We start from the raw sequence: 25,013 nt of genomic DNA, 5'->3' as shown, positions 1-25,013 counted from the left end.
CCTTCTGCTTTCCAACCTTCCCCAATATTTGCACTCTGGGGTAGTGGGAGATGTGTGAATGGTGAGGTTCTTGTGTGGCGTTCTCTTTCAGGGCCAGTGCCAAGGGTATTAGGTGCTCAGCGAACCTTGCACCCTGTGCGCTCTCATTTCCCTAGCTCTCACCACATAGAATTAAAATTATGCATGAATAGCAGATTTTACATGAAGAAGGACATTCAAAGTAAAGTCTTCTGATATAAAAATGTATCTTACAGCAATATTTACAAGCAATGCTGTGATACCAATGAGGAAACCCTGCAAAAAAGACATTCGGAGCCCATATAGTATTAGGCCTATTGTAAAGTGCATTGGATTTGGGCTTAGCCCTCAAAAAGCCATGAATAAACTGAACTACAATTACAATATAGTAAACCTCCAATACCAAAACTGCACTAACTGCCAGCACTCAAACAGTAAAAATCCTACCCATGGAAATGCAACATTACAAATATTATACAAGGCTGTAAAATACCAATACACCACCTATTAAAAGAAACCCCCAACAAAAAACAGAACAAGACAGGAAGAATTACACGGAAACTATACAATAGCAGAATACCACACTTCCATTACCCACCAGAATGCAGACAGACCATAAAGTATAAATAGAAACGTGCAAACACTGAACTGAAAATTGCTAATAGCTAGATGCTATATGCAGTGCAACAATGGAAAATCTGAAACATCACCATTCCTCATAAAACAATAAAATCAGGAAATATAAAAGTGGTAATAGGAAAACCATATTTCAAGACAGCTGAAGAATAGAATAACATTCTAAAATTAAATTCTTATAAAAAATCTTCAAAGTTTCCCAAACCCAATAAGATATATAAAAATAGCAGACTCATCAAATAACATCAATAATAATTAAAACTAATAAAGCTAAAACAAATTTCCTGCTTTTCATACCAGGGAACTTTTCATTTCCAGTCACTCTGAAATTGGCCTGAAGTAGCAGGGAAATGGAGGGCTACACACAGATTTTGTCCACTCTCGCTCATATACACACACTTCTTAACACACACGTTCATTACACACACACACTTGCTCACTCACACACGCATGCATACTCATCCGAACCCTCTTGCTCCTTTTTTTCTCACTTACCCCTTCTCTTTTCTTCCTTCGTAGCCCCTTTGCTTTCCTTCTCTTCCCCTCACACACTCACCTCCTCCCCCTTTTCCCTTTCCCTCCTTCTCACTCACCCCCTTTTACATTCCATACCCCCTCTCCCCTCCCCTCCTCTCCTCTCCCCTCCCATTCCATTCCCTCTCACTCACACCCCTACATTTTCTTCCCTTCCCTTCCCTTACACTCCCACCCACTGGGTCTCTTTTTCTTTTTTTTTTTCTGTCTGCGGGGTGGGAAACCCTGAGGGTATGTCATACCCCAGCACTGGCCCAAGGGTTGTCTTTGGGGTGTGGAATCCCCGCTGGCATGTCATAATTTCAGCTGCTGCTACTATCGTCTTTCTACGGGGCCTGGGCCTGGTGCCCCCCCCCCCCCCCCCCGGTAAGTACATCATAAACTTGTGCCACTGCTGCCTCCGTCTTCCTGCTCGCGGGGCTGGGAGCCCCAAGCACATTCTAAATTTGCACTGCTACTGCTGCTGTCTTCTTCCTGCAAGCGGGGGCTGGGAGCCCAGCGCGCATAACTGAAATTCTTGCTACTGCCGCTGTCTTTCTACTCACGGTGCTGGGGATCCTTGGATCATGTAACTTAGTACAGCAGCAGAAACCAGCTGCCTGTGCTCCTGCTGCACTCCTCTCAGGCTGTAGCATTGGCAGGAGGCAGACATGAGACTTCCCACCTCTGCCTCTGTTATTGAGGCTATTGCTGACCACTCACTCTCAGACCACTGAAGAAAACGACTGCTCCTTCAGTCCTGCCTCTTCACCTTTGGCCACAACGAGCCCTACAATAACCAGCATTCCAGTACTAGCCACCATGGCAAGCCATAAAGCCCCCCCCCCTCCCGCCCACCACATCTCTCATAGATCCCAAGAGCATCCATGGGGTATTTTTTCATTTTCTTTTATCTTGATCATAGAAAAGGAAAGGAGGGGAGAGGGGGTTGGGTCATGTGAAGAGAGGTGGGGAGTGAGGGTGATGGCAGGAGGAAAGAGGGTCAAGGTATGAGGAGGAAGCAGAGCTTGGTTGGCTTGGCCATCCTTCCAACCAAAAAGATGTTCTGCTGCCTCCGATTACTGCTTGTTGTATCTACTTGCAAAATACTGCATAGGACTTTTGTTGTTTTGTAAAAATTAATTTCCAGCTTTCAAAAAGGAAGGCATGGACTGGAAATCTACTATCAAATTCATTACACACATACACAAAATTTCTCTTTTGAACTTGAATTTCTAAGTCTCTGAAAGGACTCAATCTCTTGCCAACAACTTGTCCCCTTGTTGCCAGGCAACTAGATGAGTTTTATGCTCATCGGGGGTTAACTGCCTGCTCTACTTTTTACGAAGAGCTGTTGGGGGACAGTACTATACATAATACGGCAGCCAAGATCCTACGTAATCCTCTTGTTCCCTATCCATCCTGTACCCCTGCTCCTTGCCACAGGAAAGGTACCAAAGCAAAACTTCTGTGATACAGTAGGTATACAGGGAGTAAAACTTGTCTGCAGTTTTTATTAACAAGGATTAAAATCAAAACCAACAGTACCTGAGCCAGAAACTCCTGTGAATAGCAATGCCATCTTCTGTATCTAACATCTACTGTGGGACAAGAAAGGCTGCTATCATCTCTGCTGCTAACTGAGATTCCCATTGTAAAGCGAGGTTTCCTATCATCAGCATGTTTAAATCTAGCTCATACCACATGGTGTTCTAGGGTTCATAATGCCCCTACCTCCCGTAGATCAAACAATTAAATGTTGAAAATTATCACCCCTGGCTCTGGGCACACCCTCCTACTGTGAGGTGAAACATGCACACAGAATAAAAAGGGGATGGATGGGCAGAGAATGACTGCGTGAGGGAAGTGTTGGCCCTCCCCATGCTTTTGCCTCCTCTGGACAGCTCTCTGCATTGTTGACTCTAGCAGGGTCCTGAGTCGCAGCAGTAAAAGCCCCTGCTGGATTTCAGGAGGAAAGATGCTCACAATGAAAGGGTGGATCAAGTTGGTGGAGGAGTGGTATTTTATGGATGGCATAGAGTCCAGGAGGATAAAGATCTTGCAGGAGACTAAATGTACTGTAGAATCTTTATGGGTAGAAATCCCATGATTATTGGGGAAGAGTAGAGCGATGGGTGTATACTACCTCCATCTGACCAAAATAAGTTTGATGATGAAATGCTAAGAGAAATTAGGGAAGCTAATAAATTTGGCAGAACAGTAGTGGTGGGAGATTTCCATTAGCAACCTAGTAAAGAAAAAGTATTGGCTAAAAATAATACTCCCCTATAAAGATATCTTATTAATACAAAAGGGTAAGTATATAATCAATTTCAAACAGAACCTAATGCATACATTCAAAACATTTTTTTTTATTTTAAACAATTTATAAAAACATTATTTCAACATTTGAATTTAACAATCAGAAGACTCATATTATTTGCAAATACATTATTTTCATAACAATATGAAATGTACCACACAAATATAAACATGCAAAATAGAACATAAAAAATAGAGAATATTCTAACAGATCACATGTAACCAATCACACATCCACATCCATACAGAAAGAATAAGAACAAAAAAAATAAAATCTAAATAGAGTACAATATTGATCATTAAACTTTCTCAAGTGAGTAAACCCTTCAGGGAAAAGCCGGGTTCCAATCCAACTCCTTAATGCATTTTTAAAAGGACAACCGAGTCTCTAATCTGAACCATAGAGCTTTATATGGGAAATGATCCCCAGATTGACATCCTAAATGTGGGTCTTCATGAACAAGATCCCTCCTTAAGAACGAAATCCCGACTAGGGCCCAAGTTTTGCCTCAATCATATGTTGTATGTTTATATTTGTGTGGTATATTTCATATTTTGTTATGAAAATATTGTATTTGCAAATGTCTTCTGATAACATAAATTCAAATGTTGAAATAAAATTATTTTATAAATTGTTTAAAATACATTCAAAACATTTTTTTTAATGTATTTGGTTCTGTTTGAAATCTTATTAATACAAAAGGGTAAGTATATAATCAATTTCAATTACCCTAATATTGACTGGTTAATGTAACATCAGGACATGCTAGAGAGGTAAAATTCCTGGATGGAATAAATGGCTGCTTCATGAATCAATTGGTTCAGGAGCCGACAAGAAAAGGAACAATTTTAGATCAAATTTTTAGTGGAATGTAGGATTTGGTACGAGAGGTAACGATGGTAAGGCCACTTGGTAATAGTGATCATAATATGATCAAATTTGACTTAATGACTGAATGAAGGATAATATGTAAATATACAGCTCTAGCACTACAATTTCAAAAGAGAGACTTTGATAAAATGAAGAGATTAGTTATAAAAAAAAATATTGAAAGGTGCAGCCACAAAGGTTGAGTGTACGACAGGCATGGACATTGTTTAAAAATACCATACTAGAAGTGCAGTCCAGATGTATTCCTCACATTAAAAAAAAGTCAGAAGGAAGCCAAACGACTGACTGCATGGTTAAAAGGTTAGGTGAAAAAAGCTAAGCCAAAAGAACTTTCTTCAAAAATTGAAAGAAGAATCCATTTGCAGAAAATAGGAATAAGTATAAACAATGGCAAGTTAAATGTAAAACATTTATAGGCAAGCTAAGAGAATTTGAAAAGAAACTTGCTGTAGAGACAAAACCTGTTGATAAAAACGTTAAAAAAAATATATCCGAAGCAGGAAGCCTGTGAGGAAGTCTGTTTGACTATTAGATGACCAGCGGTTAAAGAGGCACTAAGGGAAGATAAGGCCAATGAGAAAAGTCTAAATAAATTCTTTGCTTCGGTGTCTACTAATAAGGGTTTTAGGGAGATACCTGTTCCGGAAATGATTTTCAAAGGTGATGATTCAAATGAATTGAACCAAATCACTGTGAATCTGGAAGATGCAAGCCAGATTGACAAACTGAAGAGTAGCAAATTGCACGGACCAGATGGTATACACCCCAGGGTTCTGAAAGTACTCAAAAATGAAATTTCAAATCTATTACTAGTAATTTGTAACCTATCATTAAAATCATCCATTGTACCTGAAGAGTGGAAGGTGGACAATGTAACCCCGATATTTAAAAAGGGTTGCAGGGGTGATCAGGATAACTATAAACTGGTGAGCCTGATTTCAGAGATTGTAAAAATACTGGATACTATTCTAAAGAACAGAGTCACAGCACATATAGAAAGATATGGTTTAATTGGGACATAGGAAATCCCAAAAAACAAGGATGGTCAATTTAAGTCAAAAAATACAAATTGTGTGCTGCGTTTACACTCAGAGCGGTTGCATGTAAACAGACAAATTTCAGCAAACTAAATAAAATGGAAGTATCCCATAACTCAATCACAAATCCTTTTAATCAGAGAAGATGTGTCCATAACACACGTGATTGAGCTATTATCTGAAGATATTCATAAGTTGTAAAGTTTGGTACCCCGACACGGGACCATGTTTCATGACGCTGCCTCGGGAGGGACAAGCGCACATATCGAAAGGTGTCGCGTAAGTTCTGTAAATAATCAAAATAGGCAAAGTTAAAATGCAAAACCACAAAAGGCACAGAGTAGGACGGGTACAAAAAGTGAGTGAATAACGTACCATATAACCAGTAAGTTATATAAATCAACAATGTCAGATCCTTCTGTGGAGTAACAAATCCCTGTAAAGAGAGAATGTATATTTATGTAGTTGTGAAAGCGCACAGAATCAGGACAGGAGCAAAAAAGGGGGTTAGAAAAATAAATAAGTAAAAGATGTCCAGAGTCACAGTTAAGAGGAAGAGAGGGCAGGGGGAAGGTGGACGAGGGGAGGGCAAGGGGAAAAGGGAACTGGTATTGTCACATGCAAAAAACCAATGAAAAAGGCAAACACACCTGATAAAAGGTGGAATATGAAAATGCCACAACCATAAGCTCACAACGATTGATTTAAGGATTAAATCAACAGATGATGAATATGACACAGGTCAGAAAGCTGAGAAAATATGAGAAAACATATTTGGGGGGGAAAAAAAACCCAAAACTTGATTCTGTGTAAAAAGACCTCAAAGGATAATAGTGAAGAGCTATCCCATGCCTGTGCCTCCCATCCCTTGAAAAGAGCCTGGCTTAGACATTCAATTTTCCCTTGGAGATGGGCAGTTCAGCTTCTTCGTACAGGCTCTTTTCAAGGGGTTTTGGTTTTGCATTTTGACTTTGCCTGTTTTGATTATTTACAGAACTTACGCGACACCTTTTGATTTGTGCGCTGGTCCCTCCTGAAGCAGCGTCGTGAAACACGGTCCCGTGTCGGCGTACCAAACTTTACGACATATGATTGAGCTATTATCTGAAGATATTCATACGTGTTATGGACACATCTTCGCTGATTAAAAGGATATGTGATTCAGTTATGGGATACTTCCATTTTATTTAGTTTGCTGAACTTTCTCGGTTTATATGCAACCACTCTGAGTGTAAATGCAGCACACAATTTGTATTTTTTTACTTTCCTCATTTGTGTGTTTTCTGCGCACCGATCCACTATATTTTTTGTGGTATTTACCTTTATTTGTCAATTTTTAAAGTGCACTTGTTTTTAAATGTGAAGCAAGTAGTATTTATTGAAAACTTCAGGATGGCACTGATACTTTAATAATCTGTCTTAACATGGTCCCCCGACACGGAACAGAGTTTCGAACTGCATCGGGAGGGACCTTTAACTACAAATAAAATAGAATTGAAATTGTATAGTCAGAGTGGACCAAACAAAAATGGAGCATCAAAAAATAGTCTGATATATGTAAACAAAGATAAAGCACTCACCTGAACACAAGCGGTTCTAGCATACATTTAGTGTAATTAGTAGAGAGCTGCGGGAGACAATTTGATAATAGCGGTGCATTTTCGATACTGTTTGAAGCACATTGGGTGCAAGAGACGGTAAGCTCTGATACCTGCTCTCTTGATATTAATAATTGTTTAGCATGACCACACTGTATTTTATCCCTCTAATTTTAAGAGATGCAGAGGTAAACTTTGTAGGGTTTGGTATTTTTTCTGCATGAGAACTAATTATTTGAAGGTGTGCTTTGGCAAAGAATGTTTTTCAGGGACTTGCTGTAGTAGTTTGTAGCTGAAATTGTATACTGCTGTTAATGGTGCTAGAAATATACTGTGATGTGCAGAATTTTATTTTACTCTGAATCTGACATTGCTAAAGAGAGAATTTTACAGCCCTGATTCCAAATACTGTATATTAAAGAGAGTATTTTGCAATTAAGTCAGTTATTTGAGCTTTGCTTTATTATGTAATAGGATTAAGACCCCAGACTCAGAACTAGATTTTTGTTTTGCATGCATTCTCCATTCTAGCATCTGTTTAAGACAGATATATGCTCGGTTAGAAGGGCCTTGGGAAATTATTGGCACACTGTACTGCTTCAGTTCCCATTAAAATCTCTTCATGGGTTTTACTTGAATTACTGCACGTTGTTTCCACTTGGATGCAGAGGATATTTTCTTCAGCATATCAGACCTTATCTTGTATAATTGCTAAGAATACTTAATCTAGATTTTTCTTTTTTTGCAAATAATAAAATAGAATAAATCTCCATTTTCAGAACTGTGTTTTGGAATTCAGAATAGCCCCTTCTATTCGGGAGTATCAGATGCTAATGCAGTGCTAGTTTTTGTAATTTAAAATATATCCTTATTTGAATTTATATTCTTTAACTTTTTCTCAGACATGCTACTTGACCTCAGTGATCTTCTTCAGGTATGTATATGTTAAACATTGTATCTTATGAGGTTTAACTTTATAGATTAGAGCCAATCTTTGACCCGTTACAGATTAGTTTTTGTGAGGCTAGCATAAGCGTTTGGTTTATGAAATTATAGTGCTGGTTCAGTTGAGAAGCTAAGAAGGGACCTGATAAAGTGATGCAAAACCTAGATGTACCTGCAGGTCAGAAAAGAGATTACTGCAGTGCATTTCTGTTATCCTCACAATTTCTCCATTGGCAAACAGTGGTATGCACTATGTACATGCAAACAGATGCATGAGATCAGATTTCAAACATTCTTAAAATACACAAAAAATGAAGTTTAATTAGGTTACAGAAATATTAATACCATCTTTGCATTGTGTGTATGTATGATGTGTTTAGTTCAGTATATCATCTGCACAAAATATATTGAAAAATGGTAGATATGTGTATATCACAGAATGCACTATATAAAGCAGATGGTGTAGTTTATTTTTGTTCATGCAGCTGTCTTTTTTTTTAAGTGGCATCCCTCTGAATTCTATTTATTTCCCCATTGTGTTTTTCGTGCAAGCTAAAAACACATTGGTTGGAATTTCAATAATTTTGTGAACTTTCCTTTTTCAAATAATTAGGATTCTTTTGATCTGTATCTTGCCATTTCATGCCATAGTTGGGGAGAACCTTTTTGTTTTCAGTTTCTGTTTTATTCTCCCTGGGATTAATCCGTGTTTATTATAAGCCAAAAAAATCTGGTGGAAAATCAGTGGTTATGCATGTTTCGTCCTTTGGGTGTAGGTGTTGATTATTTATTTATTTTAAAACATTTATAACCTTCCTTTCCTATGTTCAGGGCGGGGTACAATAAAACACACATAATGAGTTGCAAGTAAGAAACAGACAAATTAAAATTCACTAAAACATAAAATGAAAAATAAAATACAAGGTTGCAATAATGGCAGTATCAGATCTCTGCCAGAGTATGTACAAATCAAGGGAGGCCTGGGATAATTATATATTGGCAGCCTGATTTGGGAATGCTTTCCTAAATAAGTATGTTTTTAGGGCTTTTCTAAAGAAGGACTTTTCTTGGAGGTTTCTTAATTCGTTTGTTAGAGAGTTCCATAGGAGAGGACCTGCAGAGGAAAATGTACGTTCTCTAGTCTCTTCCAGACTGACAACTTTTAAAGAGGGAACGTCAAAAAGCAACTGAGAGGAGGATCTTAGTGATCTGATAGGAACATGAATTTTAAGAACAGATGAGAACCAGGGAGAATGAATATTGTGAACAGAGGAGTGTGTGATTGTAGCCAGCTTGTATTGGATTTGCTGTAGAATATAGGGAGTCAGTGGAGAGATTCCAGTATAGGGGTGATATGGGCACAGATTGGAGCTCATGTCAGGAGCCTAGCAGCTGAATTCTGTATGATCTGTAGTGGATGGGTAGTATAGGCAGGATGGCCAGTTAAGAGAGAATTGCAGTAGTCTATGCTGGAGAATAAGAGGGATTATAGAACAGAGCGGAAATCAGTTGGATTGAGAAGAGGTTTCAGATGTTGGAGAAGTCTTAATTTGTGAAAAGAAAATTGAGTGAGAAATTTCATATAGTATTGCATTGAGAGGGGGCCGGATCAATAATGACTCCAAGGTTACAGGCTCAGAGCTAGCTAGAGAAGGTGTATAATCAAATGCAAGTAAATTTTTTATGCCGTTTGTTTTGCTGGTTATAATAAACACTGATACATTCCCAGAGAAAATAAAATAAAAACTGAAACCAAAGATCCCTAGCCAATGTCAATATGAAATTAGGTTATTTTAAGTGTTCTTAACGCTGGCCCTCAAGGGCTGCAAATGTGAATAATTTCCAGGATGTCCGCATTGAATATTCATCAGTGCTCTACTTGGGCCAAGAATCAGGTTAATTTGCATATTTTTGTTACTCTGAAAATCAACTTGTTGAAAATACTGATCATTTATCTCTTACAATATACAGTAAATATGTTAACAAAACTTGTACAGAGAACTGGTATCCCATGTTAAATCAGTAGCCATCACTCTGGCTGAAAAGACATTTGTAATCATTTACCAGCCCCTCCACATTCACCATTTGACACAAGTTGTATTAATTTAAACCAGGGTGTGACTAATCCCTTTTTTGTTTTATTTAAACTCTTAAAAACCCATTTTATTTATCTTCTTTCTTGTGCCTGATGTGAGTTACTCTGAAGCTATGAGGATTTATTCCCGAAGATCAAAAAGAAACCCCTGATGCAGGCAATGGAATATTGCCATAACATTGCAGTGCTAAAAGGTTTTGCAGCAGCTAGCGAGCATCTATTTAATCTTTAGAATATTGTGAACCTCAAGTATTTGCAGCATCGATGACATTAGGCACAAGAAAAAAAGATAAGTAAAACAGGTTTTTAAGAGTATTTTTGATTTGCTTATGAAAGTAAAACAAAATGGTATGTCGAGATGGTATCCTAAGCAGATGCGTGTACCCGAGCTCTCAGAGTTTTTCCTTTTCTCTGCTATGCTAGCTCCATTACTCCTCCTGTCTTGGGTAAAAGGGAGGATGTCATCAGATGTTTTTCCTCGGCGGGGACATCTTGTCAAACCATCATGCTGGAGTATTCACAGAGTCTGCCTCCACTGTCATCTGAGATCAACTTAGCTGGCTCAGAGGCTGCCTGTTTGTCGATGGCTGAAGTATCGCTCAGCCCAGATGATCGGTTGATGCTGCGGCCTCTGGGTGGAACTGTCCGAGCGATGGTAGGAACACCGGAGCAAATGGAGAACTCTGGTGCCTCCACTGCATCATCGGCCAGCACCTCTTTATTCCAGGCTGCAGGTGGAACAAAGTGGAGAATTTTCAGCTTCACCAGGGACCAGAGAGACAAGCTGGGGGAGTGTTTGCGAGACTCCAGCATCTGACGAGGCCTCGTTGCTTGGGAGTTTCGGTGGTCAGCGTATAGGAGGTCCAGGATGCTATCTCTGGTCTTCAGGTGAAATTACCATTACTCAAACACCCCTCTGTGACTATGGATAGTTTGTGGTCAGCAATGGTAACTATTGTGAAAACAGTATCTCCCGCTATTATCGTATTAGCTATTCATTCCAAAATTCAAAATCTGGATTGTTTGTGGGAACAAGATTTCTAATTTGGAGGCATCTGTAGCTCAAGTAAAAGCGGTTCAGTTTAAGCAAATTAAGGATTTTGTTTAATGTTTTTCACAGAGAATTGAAAACTTGGAAAATTTCTCTAAGAATCTGAATTTGTGTATTCTAAATTTTCCTCAAATCCCGTTACTTTCTCCTTCTGAGCTGTTCAATTCATAATTGAAATTAGTATTACAGCTTCCTGAATCAGTGCTGCCTCCAATCCAAATAATTTTCTGTTTATATATTATGAAGTAGTATGGAGATAGAGAAGAGGATAAAACTCTCCTTAATTTAACTGATTTTCTAGAAACTACAGGGGAAACTGTCCCTTCAAGAGCTACTTTATTGGTTTCCTTTGTTTCTACAAGAGTGGAATGATGAACTCTGATTATTTTTCCATTACCGAGAAGTATTGTTCAAGGGACAGAAGCTTTGGATTTTTCCTGATCTTGCTAAAGTGACACAGGAGCAAAGGAGAAAATTTTGGCTGAGACCAGAGGTGGTATTTTTGGGTGCCACATGTGGTATAAGACACCCTTGTAAATGTTTGGTTGTTTTGAATACTCTCAAATATCTTATTTTGATCCCTCACAATTGAGAGACTTCATTGATGCTAGGCGTAATAACACTCCTTAGTATACCCCTGCTTGTTAAATGTCAATTAATAGATATATTAAGCTTAGATTGCTTTTTTCTTTTTCAGCAACATATATGTCAAAAGTCTTGCCCTAAGACCTTTTTTTCCGTTTCCCTCCTAGTTCTTGCGGTCTTTAATTGGCATGTACAAACGTCATTATTTTATCTTATTATATAATTGTTTTTCTGGATTTCTTGCTAGTTTGTACTACTTTTTTTAAGAACATAAGAAATTGCCATGCTGGGTCAACCAAGGGTCCATCAAGCCCAGCATCCTGTTTCCAACAGAGGCCAAACCAGGCCACAAGAACCTGGCAATTACCCAAACACTAAGAAGATCCCATGCTACTGATGCAATTAATAGCAGTGGCTATTCCCTAAGTAAACTTGATTAATAGCAGTTAATGGACTTCTCCGCCAAGAACTTATCCTCCAAGAACTTATCCAAACCTTTTTTAAGCCCAGCTACACTAACTGCGCTAACCACATCCTCTGGCAACAAATTCCAGAGCTTAATTGTGTGTTGAGTGAAAAAGAATTTTCTCCAATTAGTCTTAAATGTGCTACTTGCTAACTTCATGGAATGCCCCCCTAGTCCTTCTATTATCCGAAAGTGTCAAGACCTCTCATGATCTTAAAGACCTCTATCATATCCCCCCCCAGCTGTCTCTTCCCCAAGCTGAACAGTCCTAACCTCTTTAGCCTTTCCTCATAGGGGAGCTGTTCCATCCCCTTTATCATTTTGGTTGCCCTTCTCTGTACCTTCTCCATCACAACTATATCTTTTTTGAGATGCAGTGACCAGAATTGTACACAGTATTCAAGGTGCGGTCTCACCATGGAGCGATACAGAGGCATTATGACATTTTCCGTTTTATTAACCATTCCCTTCCTAATAATTCCTAACATTCTGTTTGCTTTTTTGACTCCTGCAGCACACTGAGCTGACGATTTTAAAGTATTATCCACTATGATGCCTAGATCTTTTTCCTGGATGATAGATCTTTTCTAACTCATCATCACCCTTTCTTTCATCTCTCTTTCTCTGGCCTCTCCCTCCTCTCCCCAGTTATCATTTTATTCTCAGATTGAGAATGTTCACCAAAACTTACTCTAGTACCATCAACATATTATATACAGTTAACATATAATAAATGTAGTTGAACACTGCTGTGGAATAATGTTATATACAAATATTGCTATATTACAAAATCTACTAATTTGCTACAAAGTGATCAGATTTAAATGCATAATTAGGGCTGCTTTGAACTGAAAGATAAATAATACTATTGCTATCAAGATTTGCTGTATACTATTTTTTCTTTCACGTGTCATATTTGATTTTTGATGTAATCTGATAACAGTAGTTTAAAAAAAAAAAAAGAGAGAGAAAACACAAAATAAGGGATTAGTCACATGCTGGTATAAATTACACAATTTTGGGCGATTTTTAAAAGGCTCGCGTGTGTAAAATTCTAGGGTTGTGCGGTGGCCGGGCCCTACATGCACTGTGTGCATTTTCGAAAGGGCCTGGCCACGCGCGTAACCCCCGATATGCCTAGAAGTGCTAGGACCAACTAAAAGGGGCGGGCCGGGGGAGGGGGGGTAATGGGCATGGGTCGGTTGGGACAGCGGCCATTAGGTCCTGTCCCAGGGAAACGCGCGCCAGAAGCCAGCCGGCCGGCGCATGTAACTTACTTCTGCTCCGTTAGAGCAGGTAAATTTAAAAAAAACAAAAAACAAAACGCTAGTTGGGGTTAGTTTAGGGGTCGGGGAGGAGAGGGGAAAAGGGAGGAAGGGGTGGATAGGGGTAAAGGAAAGTTCCCTCCAAGTCAGACTGAGCGGGAACTGGGCAAAGGCCCAATCATGGCATCACGCATAGATTACAAAATCCCCCCCTGCCCCGGGCATGCAAGTCTGACCCGCCTATACATACGCCCGGGAACTGTATTTTATAATGTGCGCGGGCCAACATGCACGTTATAAAATTGGCGCGTCATGTGCTTGCGTCGGGAACCGCACGCACATGAATGCTCGTGCACACCTTTTAAAATCAACCCCTTTGTGTAAAAAGGTGGATGTGGAGAGACTCGTAAATAATTACAAATGACTTTGCAACCAAAGTGATGGCTACTGATTTAACATATGATACCAGTTCTCTATACAAGTTTAACACATTTATTGTAGATTGTAAAAGGTAAATGAGCAATATTTTCAACAATATCAATATTTTAGTTGTGAGATATATTTTTGGAACTTTGTTTTTTTGCTTCTTTCTGTGGTTTAATAACTCTGAAAATCATAGAATAAAGTTGCTATAGGAGTCAAAAAATGCATCGAATATAGAAATATCACTAAACACAAAGATGCATATCAAATCATTAGAGATCTAATATAAGGAATATACATTTTCAATAGAAAAACATTCTAAAAAAATAGTACAATACAGAAAATTAATCACATACAATTCAGTAACACCCAAACATTAATGTAATCTCAAAAACTACTAAAGACAAAAAATTAAAAGGGCCCACAAACATTCAATCTATACCAAACACACTCCCATATCCACATCCATATCCAAGTTTAAATCAACCTAATGAAACTTTCCTTTTCCCATGGATTGTTCACAGTCCATTGAGCCAAACTGAACCGCAACCCAAATCTTCTGATGGTGGGAATGGTCACTTTTTACAATCCAAGTGGATATATCCATTTGGTAGCATGGCCCAAAGGAATATTCATCTACAAGAGAGGAACAAGAATCGGTGACAAAAACACCTAACATGTTTTGTAGCAGCTTCTTCAGGGGTGTTGATGCCAATTAAATATATCTTCAAAAGGTGTCTTATTTCGGAGCATTACCACCCTCTACGTTCACCTCCTGTATTTTCACAAACATCCACAACATATTTGATGTGTGAAGAGTGACCATTACTACTATCTATATTTTTCTTGGACATTGAGCACTATGCACATTTATTGAAGTATTTAGTCTTGTGGAACTGCTAATCAGAAGATTTAAAGTTTTAAGTCTTTATTTAAGACTGTGAATGGCATATTGTAAAAGGAAAATTCCATTAGGTCGATTTAAACTTTAATGTGTATATGTGCGTGTTTGTGGGCTCTTGAATTTTTTTTTTTTGTGTCTCTAGTAGTTTTTGTTATTACACTTACATTTGGGTATGGTGTTGAATTTTGGTTGTATATGATTATTTTCTGTATTCTAGCTTTTGGAATGTTTTTTTTAATTGAAAATTTATATTTATTATATTTGATTTATATTTTGATTTCTCTGAGAACTCTAATGTATCCTTGTGTTTAGTGATATTCTGAAAATCATACCTGTTTGCAGCCCTCAAGGACCAGAATTGAGGGGCCCCTGTACTTCATAGGTTAGAAAAGCCCAAAACAGTCCATTGGATTTGTTGAGCAACCTATGAGTATCAGTTTGAACTGGATCCTTGGTAATTTACATTTTTATTATGGCTAAAATTTTTTGTAAGGAAATGTTTTGTTATTCATTTCCATGTTGCAACTAAGACAGTTGAAAAGATATTTGTTGAAATAATTCCTATTATGAAAATTACTTGCATTTCTTTTTGAACTATATTTATAATTTATCGACAGTCTTGAAAAGAAAAAAGTCTAATCAACCAGAAGGAGAAATAAACATTTCAGACCTGTTTCAATTTAGACTATAAAAAGAGAATTGACTGCATTTCTATGAGGTGCGAAGAGTGTGTTTCTAAAATTAATTAGTCATTTACTTTTTGTAAATTGCTTCTTCTTTTTTGCTGCATTTTAAAACTTTCTTAGGAACTCTGGCTATAGCTTTTAATGTGTTCTTTCTGTTCTGCGGTTAGACTTTAAGATTGTAGTAATTGCTTTTTGTTTTTATGTTTTGGTAGGTGAATGTCTATGTACTGGGGAAAACCTTCCTTCTCTTGGCCAGAGAGCTCTGCATAAATGCTCCAGCTATAGGTATTGTTTAAATATTTGCAAAGCTTGGTGGTAAGGCCTGAGCTGGGAGGGGGCTGCAGTAAGCATGGGTCTCAAATAGCTGAATGTCCAAAAGGGTGAAAAACCAACTAGGAAGCAAACGAAAACAGACTTGGAAGTCGAACTTCTACAACTGAGAGCTGGGAATCTGTATCTTTGCACAGTGGACAGAGTAGATGGGCCAATGGGTCTTTTGCTGGGTTACTATGCTATGTAATGTAGTTAGGATGTGTGCCCCCTCTGCTGTTAGTAGTTAACTCTTTAGCCGTGCAAAATCCTTATCAGGATTTGCACCAGCTAGAAAGTAAACTTTAAAACAAGAGCATTGTGCTGCTGCTTCATTGACTATGCTTATACCTTTTCTTTAGGAAAAATAGCTGACTATTTTAGATGCAGGTTGCTGGGTCTATTCATTATATATAGAATGAATGTAAGCAGAATGGGTCTTCCAGCTTGCTTCTGTCTAGAGGAGGCTGACACATTAGGAAAGGCTAAATCAGCCAGTCAGGCAAGTAAAGTCTAGGACTGGGAGGGGGGATTACAATGGTAGAAAACTTAGAATTAGCCCTTTGAGCTCAATTCAGATTTTTTGTTTTACATTTTCGAGGGACTGCACCCAACCACCCACCCACCCCCAGCACCACTCCCTCAAATTGACAGTACAAGATATGAGACGTATTTTGGTACATAATCCCCTCCCCTGCTAAAGACTAAAGTTTGAGTATAGTCTATTATAGCTAGCACAGGTTGACACAATATTAGTTTTTTTGCTGTGTAAGCCATACCAGTATATACCATCAATTTCTGTGGGTGAACTGGAAACCAATTGGAGCTACAATATCTACTGCGCAGTGCTAACATTGAAAATTCTGGAAATACAATATGACCAGCTTCAGGGTTGTAGCTGATCACTGAAGCTGGAAGGATTTTTTTTTTTTTAATACAGAAAATGAGCTATATTTTTCTTTTTATCCCAAAAACCAGAGGCATGTTTCTCTGGATAGTGGCACTTAGCCGCTAACTATGAGCCTTTTTGTTTTTCAAAACTATTTAAATATTATGTGCGTGCTTACATCTACCAAAGATCCAATCAAATCTTGATGTTGCCCTTCTAGTTTTTGAAGCAGTGTTTATTGTGAGGAAAGTGTTACAGAGACGACTCCTTTGCATGGTTGAAAGATTACAAGTATAGTCTGCAATCATTTTTTTTTTTATTGTCATTCATAAAGGGAGATTAAGTTAAGCAATTCAAGTGCCAGAGATAAATAGATAAAACCAAATCCATAAAACAATCCTGTATTCCTGGAAGGGAAGGACTTCTGGAGGAAAAAGATAAAATATTGAAACACTGGAACCTTTTATGAGAACAACAGAGTAGAGACTTTATCCAGCAAAACTGAATTTACTTAAAAACATTTGACATAGCTTCTTTATGCTAAAAGAAAATTCTTACTCTGTTTCCAGAGGATTTGCATGTTCTAATCACCTGGTCTTGGTGTGGGGTCCTTTGACTGTGCATATCTTTAGATTCTTGGGTACAAAAAAAAAAATGTTTGTGATATATGTGAAGTATTGAGCAGGGAGCAACTGCAGTGAAGTTTTTGCTTCCCACTCTCTGAGGCCTTGCTTCCCAATGCAGATTTACTTCATGACTGCTGTCTGAGCAGTCTGGACTACACATCCACCTCTTCTAATCTGTTGTCAGCTTCCACTGTCCCAGGGTTACTTCTGAACCTGAATCTTCTGTATGATAGCACAACATATTGCATGCTAGGCCACGTGGACTTTAGGGTAAGAAACAATTTTTTTGACATTTTCAAATGAGAATTGAGTAAGGGAGATTAAATGTATGTGCTTCAAGTTTTGGACGTGCAGTTTCTATAGGAACTGCAGGGCTGGAGCACAGCACAAGCCTGGTCACTTGCTTTAAAGCTGACCACTTAACGTCCTGAATTGAATGCCAGAAATATAATGCCCAACAGTGGTTATTCAGTGAAACAAATGGAAAAGGTTTTAGTGTAAGATGACATTTTGCCCCAGCCATTTAAATTACTTTGTTACTCTCTGTGCCTAGTAGTGACTAGGTTTATTGATGAAGTTCATGTCCATTAAACAGAAACGTTACAATAAGAACATAAGAAATTCCATGCCAAATCAGATCAAAGTCCATCGAACCCAGCATCCTGCCTCCAACAATGCCTAGGCTGGGTCACAAGTACCCTGCAGATCCCAAAAAGCAAATCTGTTTCTTGTTACTTGCTCCAGGGATAGCAATAGCTTTCCCTAGTCTACTTGGTTAATGTTTTATGGACTTTCCTCCAGAAAGTCCATAAAATCTCTTTTAAATTCCACTGTGTTAGTTGTCTTGACCACATCTTCTGGCAACGTATTCCACAACTGGATTGTGTGTTGAAAGAAAATGTACATTTTATTATTTATTTTGAATCTGCTGTTGGTTAGTTTCATGGAATGACCCCTTGTTTTAGTAGTATTTGAAAACATAAATAACGGCCCTTTATCTGTTCCACCCTACTTCATGACTTTATAAACTTCTACCATGTTATCTCTCAGCTGTCTTTTTCAATCTGAAGAGCCCCCTACCTTGTATAGTCTCTCATAGGGGACTCCTTTCATCCTCTCTATCATTTTTGTTGCCCTCCTTTGCACATTTTCTAGTTTATTTGATTGTCTTATATTTCTCCTTTCAGCCATTTCAGAGTAGGTTATGTTCAAGTATTGTAGATATTTCCCTGTCCTCAGAGGGCTCCCAATCTTAAGTTTGTACCTGAGTCAATGAGGGTGAAGTGACTTGCTCAGAGTCACAAGGAGTTAGCAGTTGGATTTGAACCCAGGCTTTCCTGGTTCTTAGCCACCTTCCCTAACCACTAGGCGGCTACTCCACTCTTGAGAGAGACAAAGAAATGGCAGAAATATTAAATACTTCAGTGTTCACTAAAGACCTGGAGAAGGACCATTGCTGGTTGACAAGACCATAGATGGGAGTAGGGTAGACACAACTTTGTTTACAGAAGAGAAAGTATGGGAAGAGCTAGGAAAAATGAAAGGTATATCCCAGGATACCAAGGGAGCTCTGAGATGTACGGTGGGTCCTCTGAAAGACTTGTTCAATAGATCCTTAGAAACAGGTGGTGGTCTCACTTCACAAGAGTGATAGCAGAGAAGAGGCTGGAAACTACAGGCCAGTTAGCCTCATCTCGGTGGTGGGAAAATTAATGGAGACTCTGAAGGAAAGGATAGTAAACTATCTACAATCTGGTCTGTTTCTGGACCAAGGCACAATGTATTTGCTAGAGGAAGGTCCTATCAGATAAATATGATTGGGTTTTTTTTATTGGGAGGCTAGAGAATTGGATCAAGGAATAGTGCTTGATGTGATTTACTTAGATTTTAGCAAAGCTTTTGATATGGTCTCATATCAGAGGCTCATGAATAAAATGAGAACTGGGAGTGGGCACCAAGATGGTGGAGTTGATTACAAACTGGTTGACTGACAGAAGACAGTGAGTAATAATAACTGGATCCTACTCTAAAGAAAGAACAGTGTTAAGTGGAGTGCCATAAGGATTGGTTTTGGAACTGGTTCTTTTCAATATCTTTGTGAGGACATTGCGGAAGGAATAGAAGGTAAAGTTGTCTATTTACAGATAATATTAAGATCTGCAACAGGGTGGACATGCCTGAAGGAGTAGAGGGAATGAAAAGTGATTTAAGAAAACGTCGAGTGGTTGAAGATTTGGCAACTGGGATTCAGTGCCAAGAAGATCTGAGGTGTGGTAATCCAAAAGAACTGTATGTGATGGGGAATGAAAGATTGTGAGGGACTGGGAGAGGAACCTTGGGGTTAATAGTATCTAGCAATCTGAAGACAGTGAAGCAATGTGACAAGGCAGTAGCTAAAGCCAGAAGAATGCTGGGCAGCATAGAGAGAGAGATAACCAGTAAGAAAAAGGTGTTAATTTCCTTGTACAGGTCCTTGGTGAGGCCTAACCTGCAGTATTATGTTTAGTTTTGGAGCTCCTATCTCAAAAAGGATAGAGACAGGACAGAGGTGGTCCAGAGAAGGGCTACCAAAATAGTGTGGGGTCTGTATCAGAAGACTCATGAGGAGAGGCTGAAGAATCTAAATACGTATACCCTAGAGGAGAGGAGGTACGATATGATACAGACCTTCAGTCAGATACCTGAAAGATTTTAATGATGCATGAACTTCCAACCTAGGGGGTCACTCCACAGAACTAACATCAGAAAATATATATATTTTTTTTTTTACGGAAAGGGTGGTGGATGCCTGGAATGCCCTTCTGGAAGAAGTAGTGAGGGTGAAAACAGTAAACAAATTCAAAAGGGAATGAGATAAACACAGTGGATCCCTAAAGGCTAGAGGTTGGAAATAAAGAAAAGGGTGCATGGGGGTAACCTGCACGGAGTGGCAGCTGCTACCCTTAACAGAAGGCATGGGGATTACTATCCTTAACAAATTAACCTTGATGCTTTTGAAGCAACTGAAACATTCCTCTCAGCTTCAATGGCGGGGGAGGAAAAAGGGAACTGGATTCAGATGATAGCCAACGCTGGGCTCCTACTTTTATGGTCTGGGGTACCAATATGTAGACATTAGGGAAAAAGCACAGGACTGCTTCTAAAGCCAAGTCCCAAAGCAAAGCATGTTCAAACAGCACTGTCTGAATGATCAAGAAGGCTACTCACCTCATAAAAATGTTCCTAGCTGTAATTTTGTTATTCATTTGACATAGTTCTGCTATGTGACCAGAACTACACACAATACTCAAGGTGCAGCCACACCATAAATCGGTACAGGGGAATATATTTTCTATTTTGGTCTCCATTTTTTTTTTTTTTGGATCATTCCTAATATTCTATTTACTGCTGCTTCTGCTGTAGCACATTCAGCTGAGGATTTCAATATATTGTCCTTAAGGATTCCAATGTCCTTTTCCTGAGTGCTGACTCCTAATATGGAACCCAGCATTGTGTACATGTACGTAGGGAAAATCCCAACTACATCATTTTTCACTTTTCCACAGTAAATTTCTTTAGCCATTCAGATCCCAGTCTCCATCTGAGAAGGTCCTTCTGCAATTCCTCATAATTCCCTGCTGTTTTAACAACTTTCAATAATTTTGTCTCATCTGCATATCTTTCCCTTTTCAGATCATTTATGAATGTTAAACAGCACAGGTCCCAGTACCAATCCCTGCAGTACTCCAGTAATGACAGGTCTCCGTTAGGAAAACTGACCATTTAGTCATACATTCTGTTTCCTGTCTGGTAACCAGTTACCCACTCAACAATAAGACACTATCTTCTATCCCATGACATTTTAATTTCCTGAGGAATGTCTCATGGGGGATTTGTCAAATGTCTTCTGAAAATCTAAATATACTATATTAACCGCTCACTTTGTTTACACCTTTAAAACAATCTAATAGATCTGAAAATCAAGATTTCCCTTTGCTAAAACCATGTTGATTCTTCTCCTTATCCCATGTGTCTCTGTGGCCAATAATTTTGTTTTTAAGAATAGTTTCTACCATTTTGCTTGGCAGTGATGTTAGGATCACTGGTCTATAGCTTCCATAATCACCTTTAAAATTCTTTTTAAAAATCAGCATCAACTGGCCACTCTCCTTTGTTCAGGTATTGTGGCTATTGTAAATGATAGGATACAGAATACTAGCAACAGGTTTGCAGTTTCATGTTTGAGTTCTTTCAGGACTCTAGGGCTGGTACTGGTGATTTGGTATTCTTTAGTTAGTCAATGTTATATATCCTCCATTATCACAGGTTTGTTTTAGTTACTCAGAATCATCACCATCAAAGTATATCCCCACATCCTCAGTAAAGACTGAGGCAAAGAATTCATTCAGTTTTTTCTGTTGTTGTCTTGTGCTTGAGCACCCCTTTACCCCTTGGTCATCTAGTGGCTCAGCTGACTCCTTCACGGGCTTTTTTGCTTTGAAAAGATTTTGGGTTTTTTGTCTGTTTGGCTTCTCCTCAAATTCTCACTTGTCTTGTCTTACTCAGGCTTAGTTTTCTCAAGCACACTAGCAGGCCAGTACAGTAAAGGTCGTGGGAGAGCGGGCAAGTGCAGGCCACTCTCCTGTGCGTGTGATTCAGGGGGGGACAAACATGCAAATTAGGGCCCGCGGTAAAAAGAGGCGCTAGGGACACTAGCGCGTCCCTAGCGCCTCTTTTTTGACGGAAGTGGGGGCTGTCAGCAAGTTTGACAGCCGACGCTCAATTTTGCCGGCGTCGGTTCTCAGACCCACTGACAGCCACGGGTTTGGAAACCAGACGCCGGCAAAATTGAGTGTCCGGTTTTCAACCTGCGAGCCACGGGCCGATTTAAAATTTTTTTTTTTTTAATTATTTTAAACTTTTAGGACCTCCAGCTTAATATCGCCATGATATTAAGTCGGAGGGTGCACAGAAAAGCAGTTTTTTCTGCTTTTCTGTATACTTCCCTGGCGCTGGCAGAAATTAACGCCTACCTTTGGGTAGGCGCTAATTTCTGAAAGTAAAATGTGCGGCTTGGCTGCACATCTTACTTACTGAATCGCGCGGGAATACCTAATAGGGCCATCAACATGCATTTGCATGTTGCGGGTGCTATTAGTTTTGGGGGGTTGGACGTGCGTTTTCGACGCGCTATTACCCCTTACTGAATAAGGGGTAGAGCTAGCGCGTCAAACGCGCATCCAAACGCGGGGTAACAGTACTGTATCGGCCCGTAGGTTTGTTCTGAGGGCAGCAGGCTGGCTGAAAATGTGCTGCCTTTCAGATGTGCCCAGTCTCAGTCAACAGAGAACAGCCTTCTGCTTCCTGATCCAGCCTCTCCCCTCCCAGGCAGCCTGCAAGGGTGCAGGATGGGAGGGAGTCAACTGGAGCAAACAGAGCAAAGGAGGATCATTTTAAGGAGATTAGGAGGGGCTGAGTGGAGATCATTTGGGGGGGGGGGAGAAGAGGAGAGAGAGGTTGGAAATATGTGAGAGAAAGGAATGAGGAAAGGATGCAATGTTTGTGTGTGAGAGAAGGGATTGGTGCGTGGCTGATTGTGTGTATGCCAGATTGAGTAGATAGGGGGGGGATACAAGAGGGAGTAGAGCCAAAGCACAGAAGGAATACCTACCTCCTCTCCCTCCACCACCCTCACCAATGCAATACACATCCTCTCACCCTTGACCTTTGATTCTTTCCCCCAGATCATGGAAACTTCCTTCCTTCTTCTCCCTCCCTCCCACATCCTGGAACCCAACCCCCAGACCCTCCTATTCCCTTCTCTTCTTCCTCTAACCAAGACCAATCCCCTTCTCCTTCCTCTTCTCCCACCCAGACTTATGCTCCCATCCCCAGTCCTCTCTCCCTCACCTCTTTAACTTTTCACACTTCTCCCCTATATCCCCAGCCCTCTTAATTTCTCACCCCATTCTTGATCCTGCTCCCTTCTCTCCCCCCATCCTTGGACTTCTCACTGTCTCCTCACCCCATCCCTGAGATCATCTCCCTTCACTGATGCTTGAGATCACTTTTCTGCACCCAATAAAAATAAATTTTACCTGTACAAAGCAAGTTAGAAAATTACTACATATTTAGAATGGAATATTAAAGATGGAATTGTTTGCCAATGTGCTTCAGTATTTTCTAATTTTTCCCACAGAATATACTCCTGAGCTTCTGCAGGAAACTGTGAGGCTCTGCTTTAGACTTTCTAATCCCTGTTGTCTGATCTTATACAAGGAGGAGGGGTTTTAACAGTACCTAGTGCCAAAATCCTAAATCAGTCAATGGTTTTACTGCTATTTTACATCTAACTTGCCAATACCTCTGCCCTATTTTCTTAATTTTTGTCTGCTTTCCATTTTTTTTGAAGGATGCCCTTTTTAGTTTTAACTGCCGCCTTGCTGGCAGGCCTTTTGTCTTCCTTTGATCTTTTCTGATGCAGGGAGTACATTGTATCTAATATTTTTAAACAATGTTATGCCTCATGCAAACTTTTAACCTCCTCAGCCACTCCTTTTAATTTTTTTTCCAAGTAATTTTCTCAATCTGTCATAGTCTCCATTTTTAAAGTTATATACAGTAGTCCCTCCAAGGATTGTCAAATTTGATTGCATTATGTCTATTATTAAGTGAGCCCACTACAGTAACCTCTTATACTAGGTTGTACATTCCCCTGAGGGCTATATCTAAAGTAGCTGCACTTCTTGTCTGTCCAATGCCCATGAAGCAGTCATTTATGGCATCTAGAAACTTTAACATCTCCCAGTCAGTGTAAACTATTTCAGCAGATGTTATATAGTACTTTAAGTGTTGTATATTGAGCATCAAGTCTGAAACCTCTGTTTACAGCATTGCTGAACTATATATGTACAATGTTTTAGCTCTGAAACTGAACTTCTCAAAAAAATATTTTGACAGCCTAGAATTTAGTAAGAAATGATCAAGTCCAGTTTTCTAACAAAATGAAGTCTGTAATTACCATGCTGCTTTTCTTGCATGACTTTGCTCATTTCAGCTTTCTTCCTTCACCCCGGGAGAGTTTGTTGCAGAGTGGAAGGAAAAATAAGTTTATTTGGTGCCATGTAAGGGGTTGGTTGTTTGTTATCGTGGCCACATTTGGGAAAGTGTTCTCGGAACTTTGTGTAATTGTAATGGTGTGTGATCATGTCTACACAAACTATAGCCAGCTACCTCCTCCCACACAGATGACTGCTGAATCTTGAATCATTTCTAGTAATTCAAGTACTGCAGCCTTTAAACCAGTTGTTAAGCCACCTTAAAAGCTCCAGTTGAGATATAATGGAATTTGTGGAACTAGGGGGGAGCACTGACTGAAATCTAAAGCTGTTAAATGGAGTATACAAAATTAATTAGTCACGACTTGGACTTGCCTGTACCTTACTGGTTTACAGTATCAATTTTGACATTAGCTTTATATAAAATAAGTGTTAAAGTATTAAACAGATTCTTTCTGACATTTCATTCCAGAGATTTTAAACTACTTTTGAAATTAAACTGTGTGTAGATATCACCTATGGCAAAAGTGCCAACAATAGCTGCCTGTGCAGAAATTTAAAGAACTCTAAAAGCAGCCACTGACATCAGTGCTGAACACTGTAACTTTGCTAGCAGCCTGAATCAAACAACTTTGAAGCATTTTCTGAACTAAGTTTAGAAATTAGTGAATGAGACTCTGGTAGGGTTTCCAGTGAGGCCAGCTCAGTAGATTGAT

General features: G+C 39.3%; 1 protein-coding gene across 2 annotated transcripts in view; it reads left to right on the top strand.

The window, feature by feature from the left end:
- Window positions 1-25,013, top strand: part of BRF1 (BRF1 RNA polymerase III transcription initiation factor subunit) — a 572,778-nt gene that overhangs the window by 207,836 nt on the left and 339,929 nt on the right. For both annotated transcript variants that reach the window (XM_029598099.1, XM_029598098.1), the window contains exons 4-5: window positions 7,919-7,950; window positions 15,649-15,721. In XM_029598099.1, the coding sequence (XP_029453959.1) occupies window positions 7,919-7,950; window positions 15,649-15,721 (105 nt within the window). The remainder of the gene's footprint in view (window positions 1-7,918; window positions 7,951-15,648; window positions 15,722-25,013) is intronic.

Source organism: Rhinatrema bivittatum, chromosome 4 (genome assembly GCF_901001135.1).
Source record: "Rhinatrema bivittatum chromosome 4, aRhiBiv1.1, whole genome shotgun sequence".
In the NCBI taxonomy this organism is placed as follows: Eukaryota; Metazoa; Chordata; class Amphibia; order Gymnophiona; family Rhinatrematidae; genus Rhinatrema; species Rhinatrema bivittatum.
This window is presented reverse-complemented; position numbering and strand designations above follow the sequence as displayed.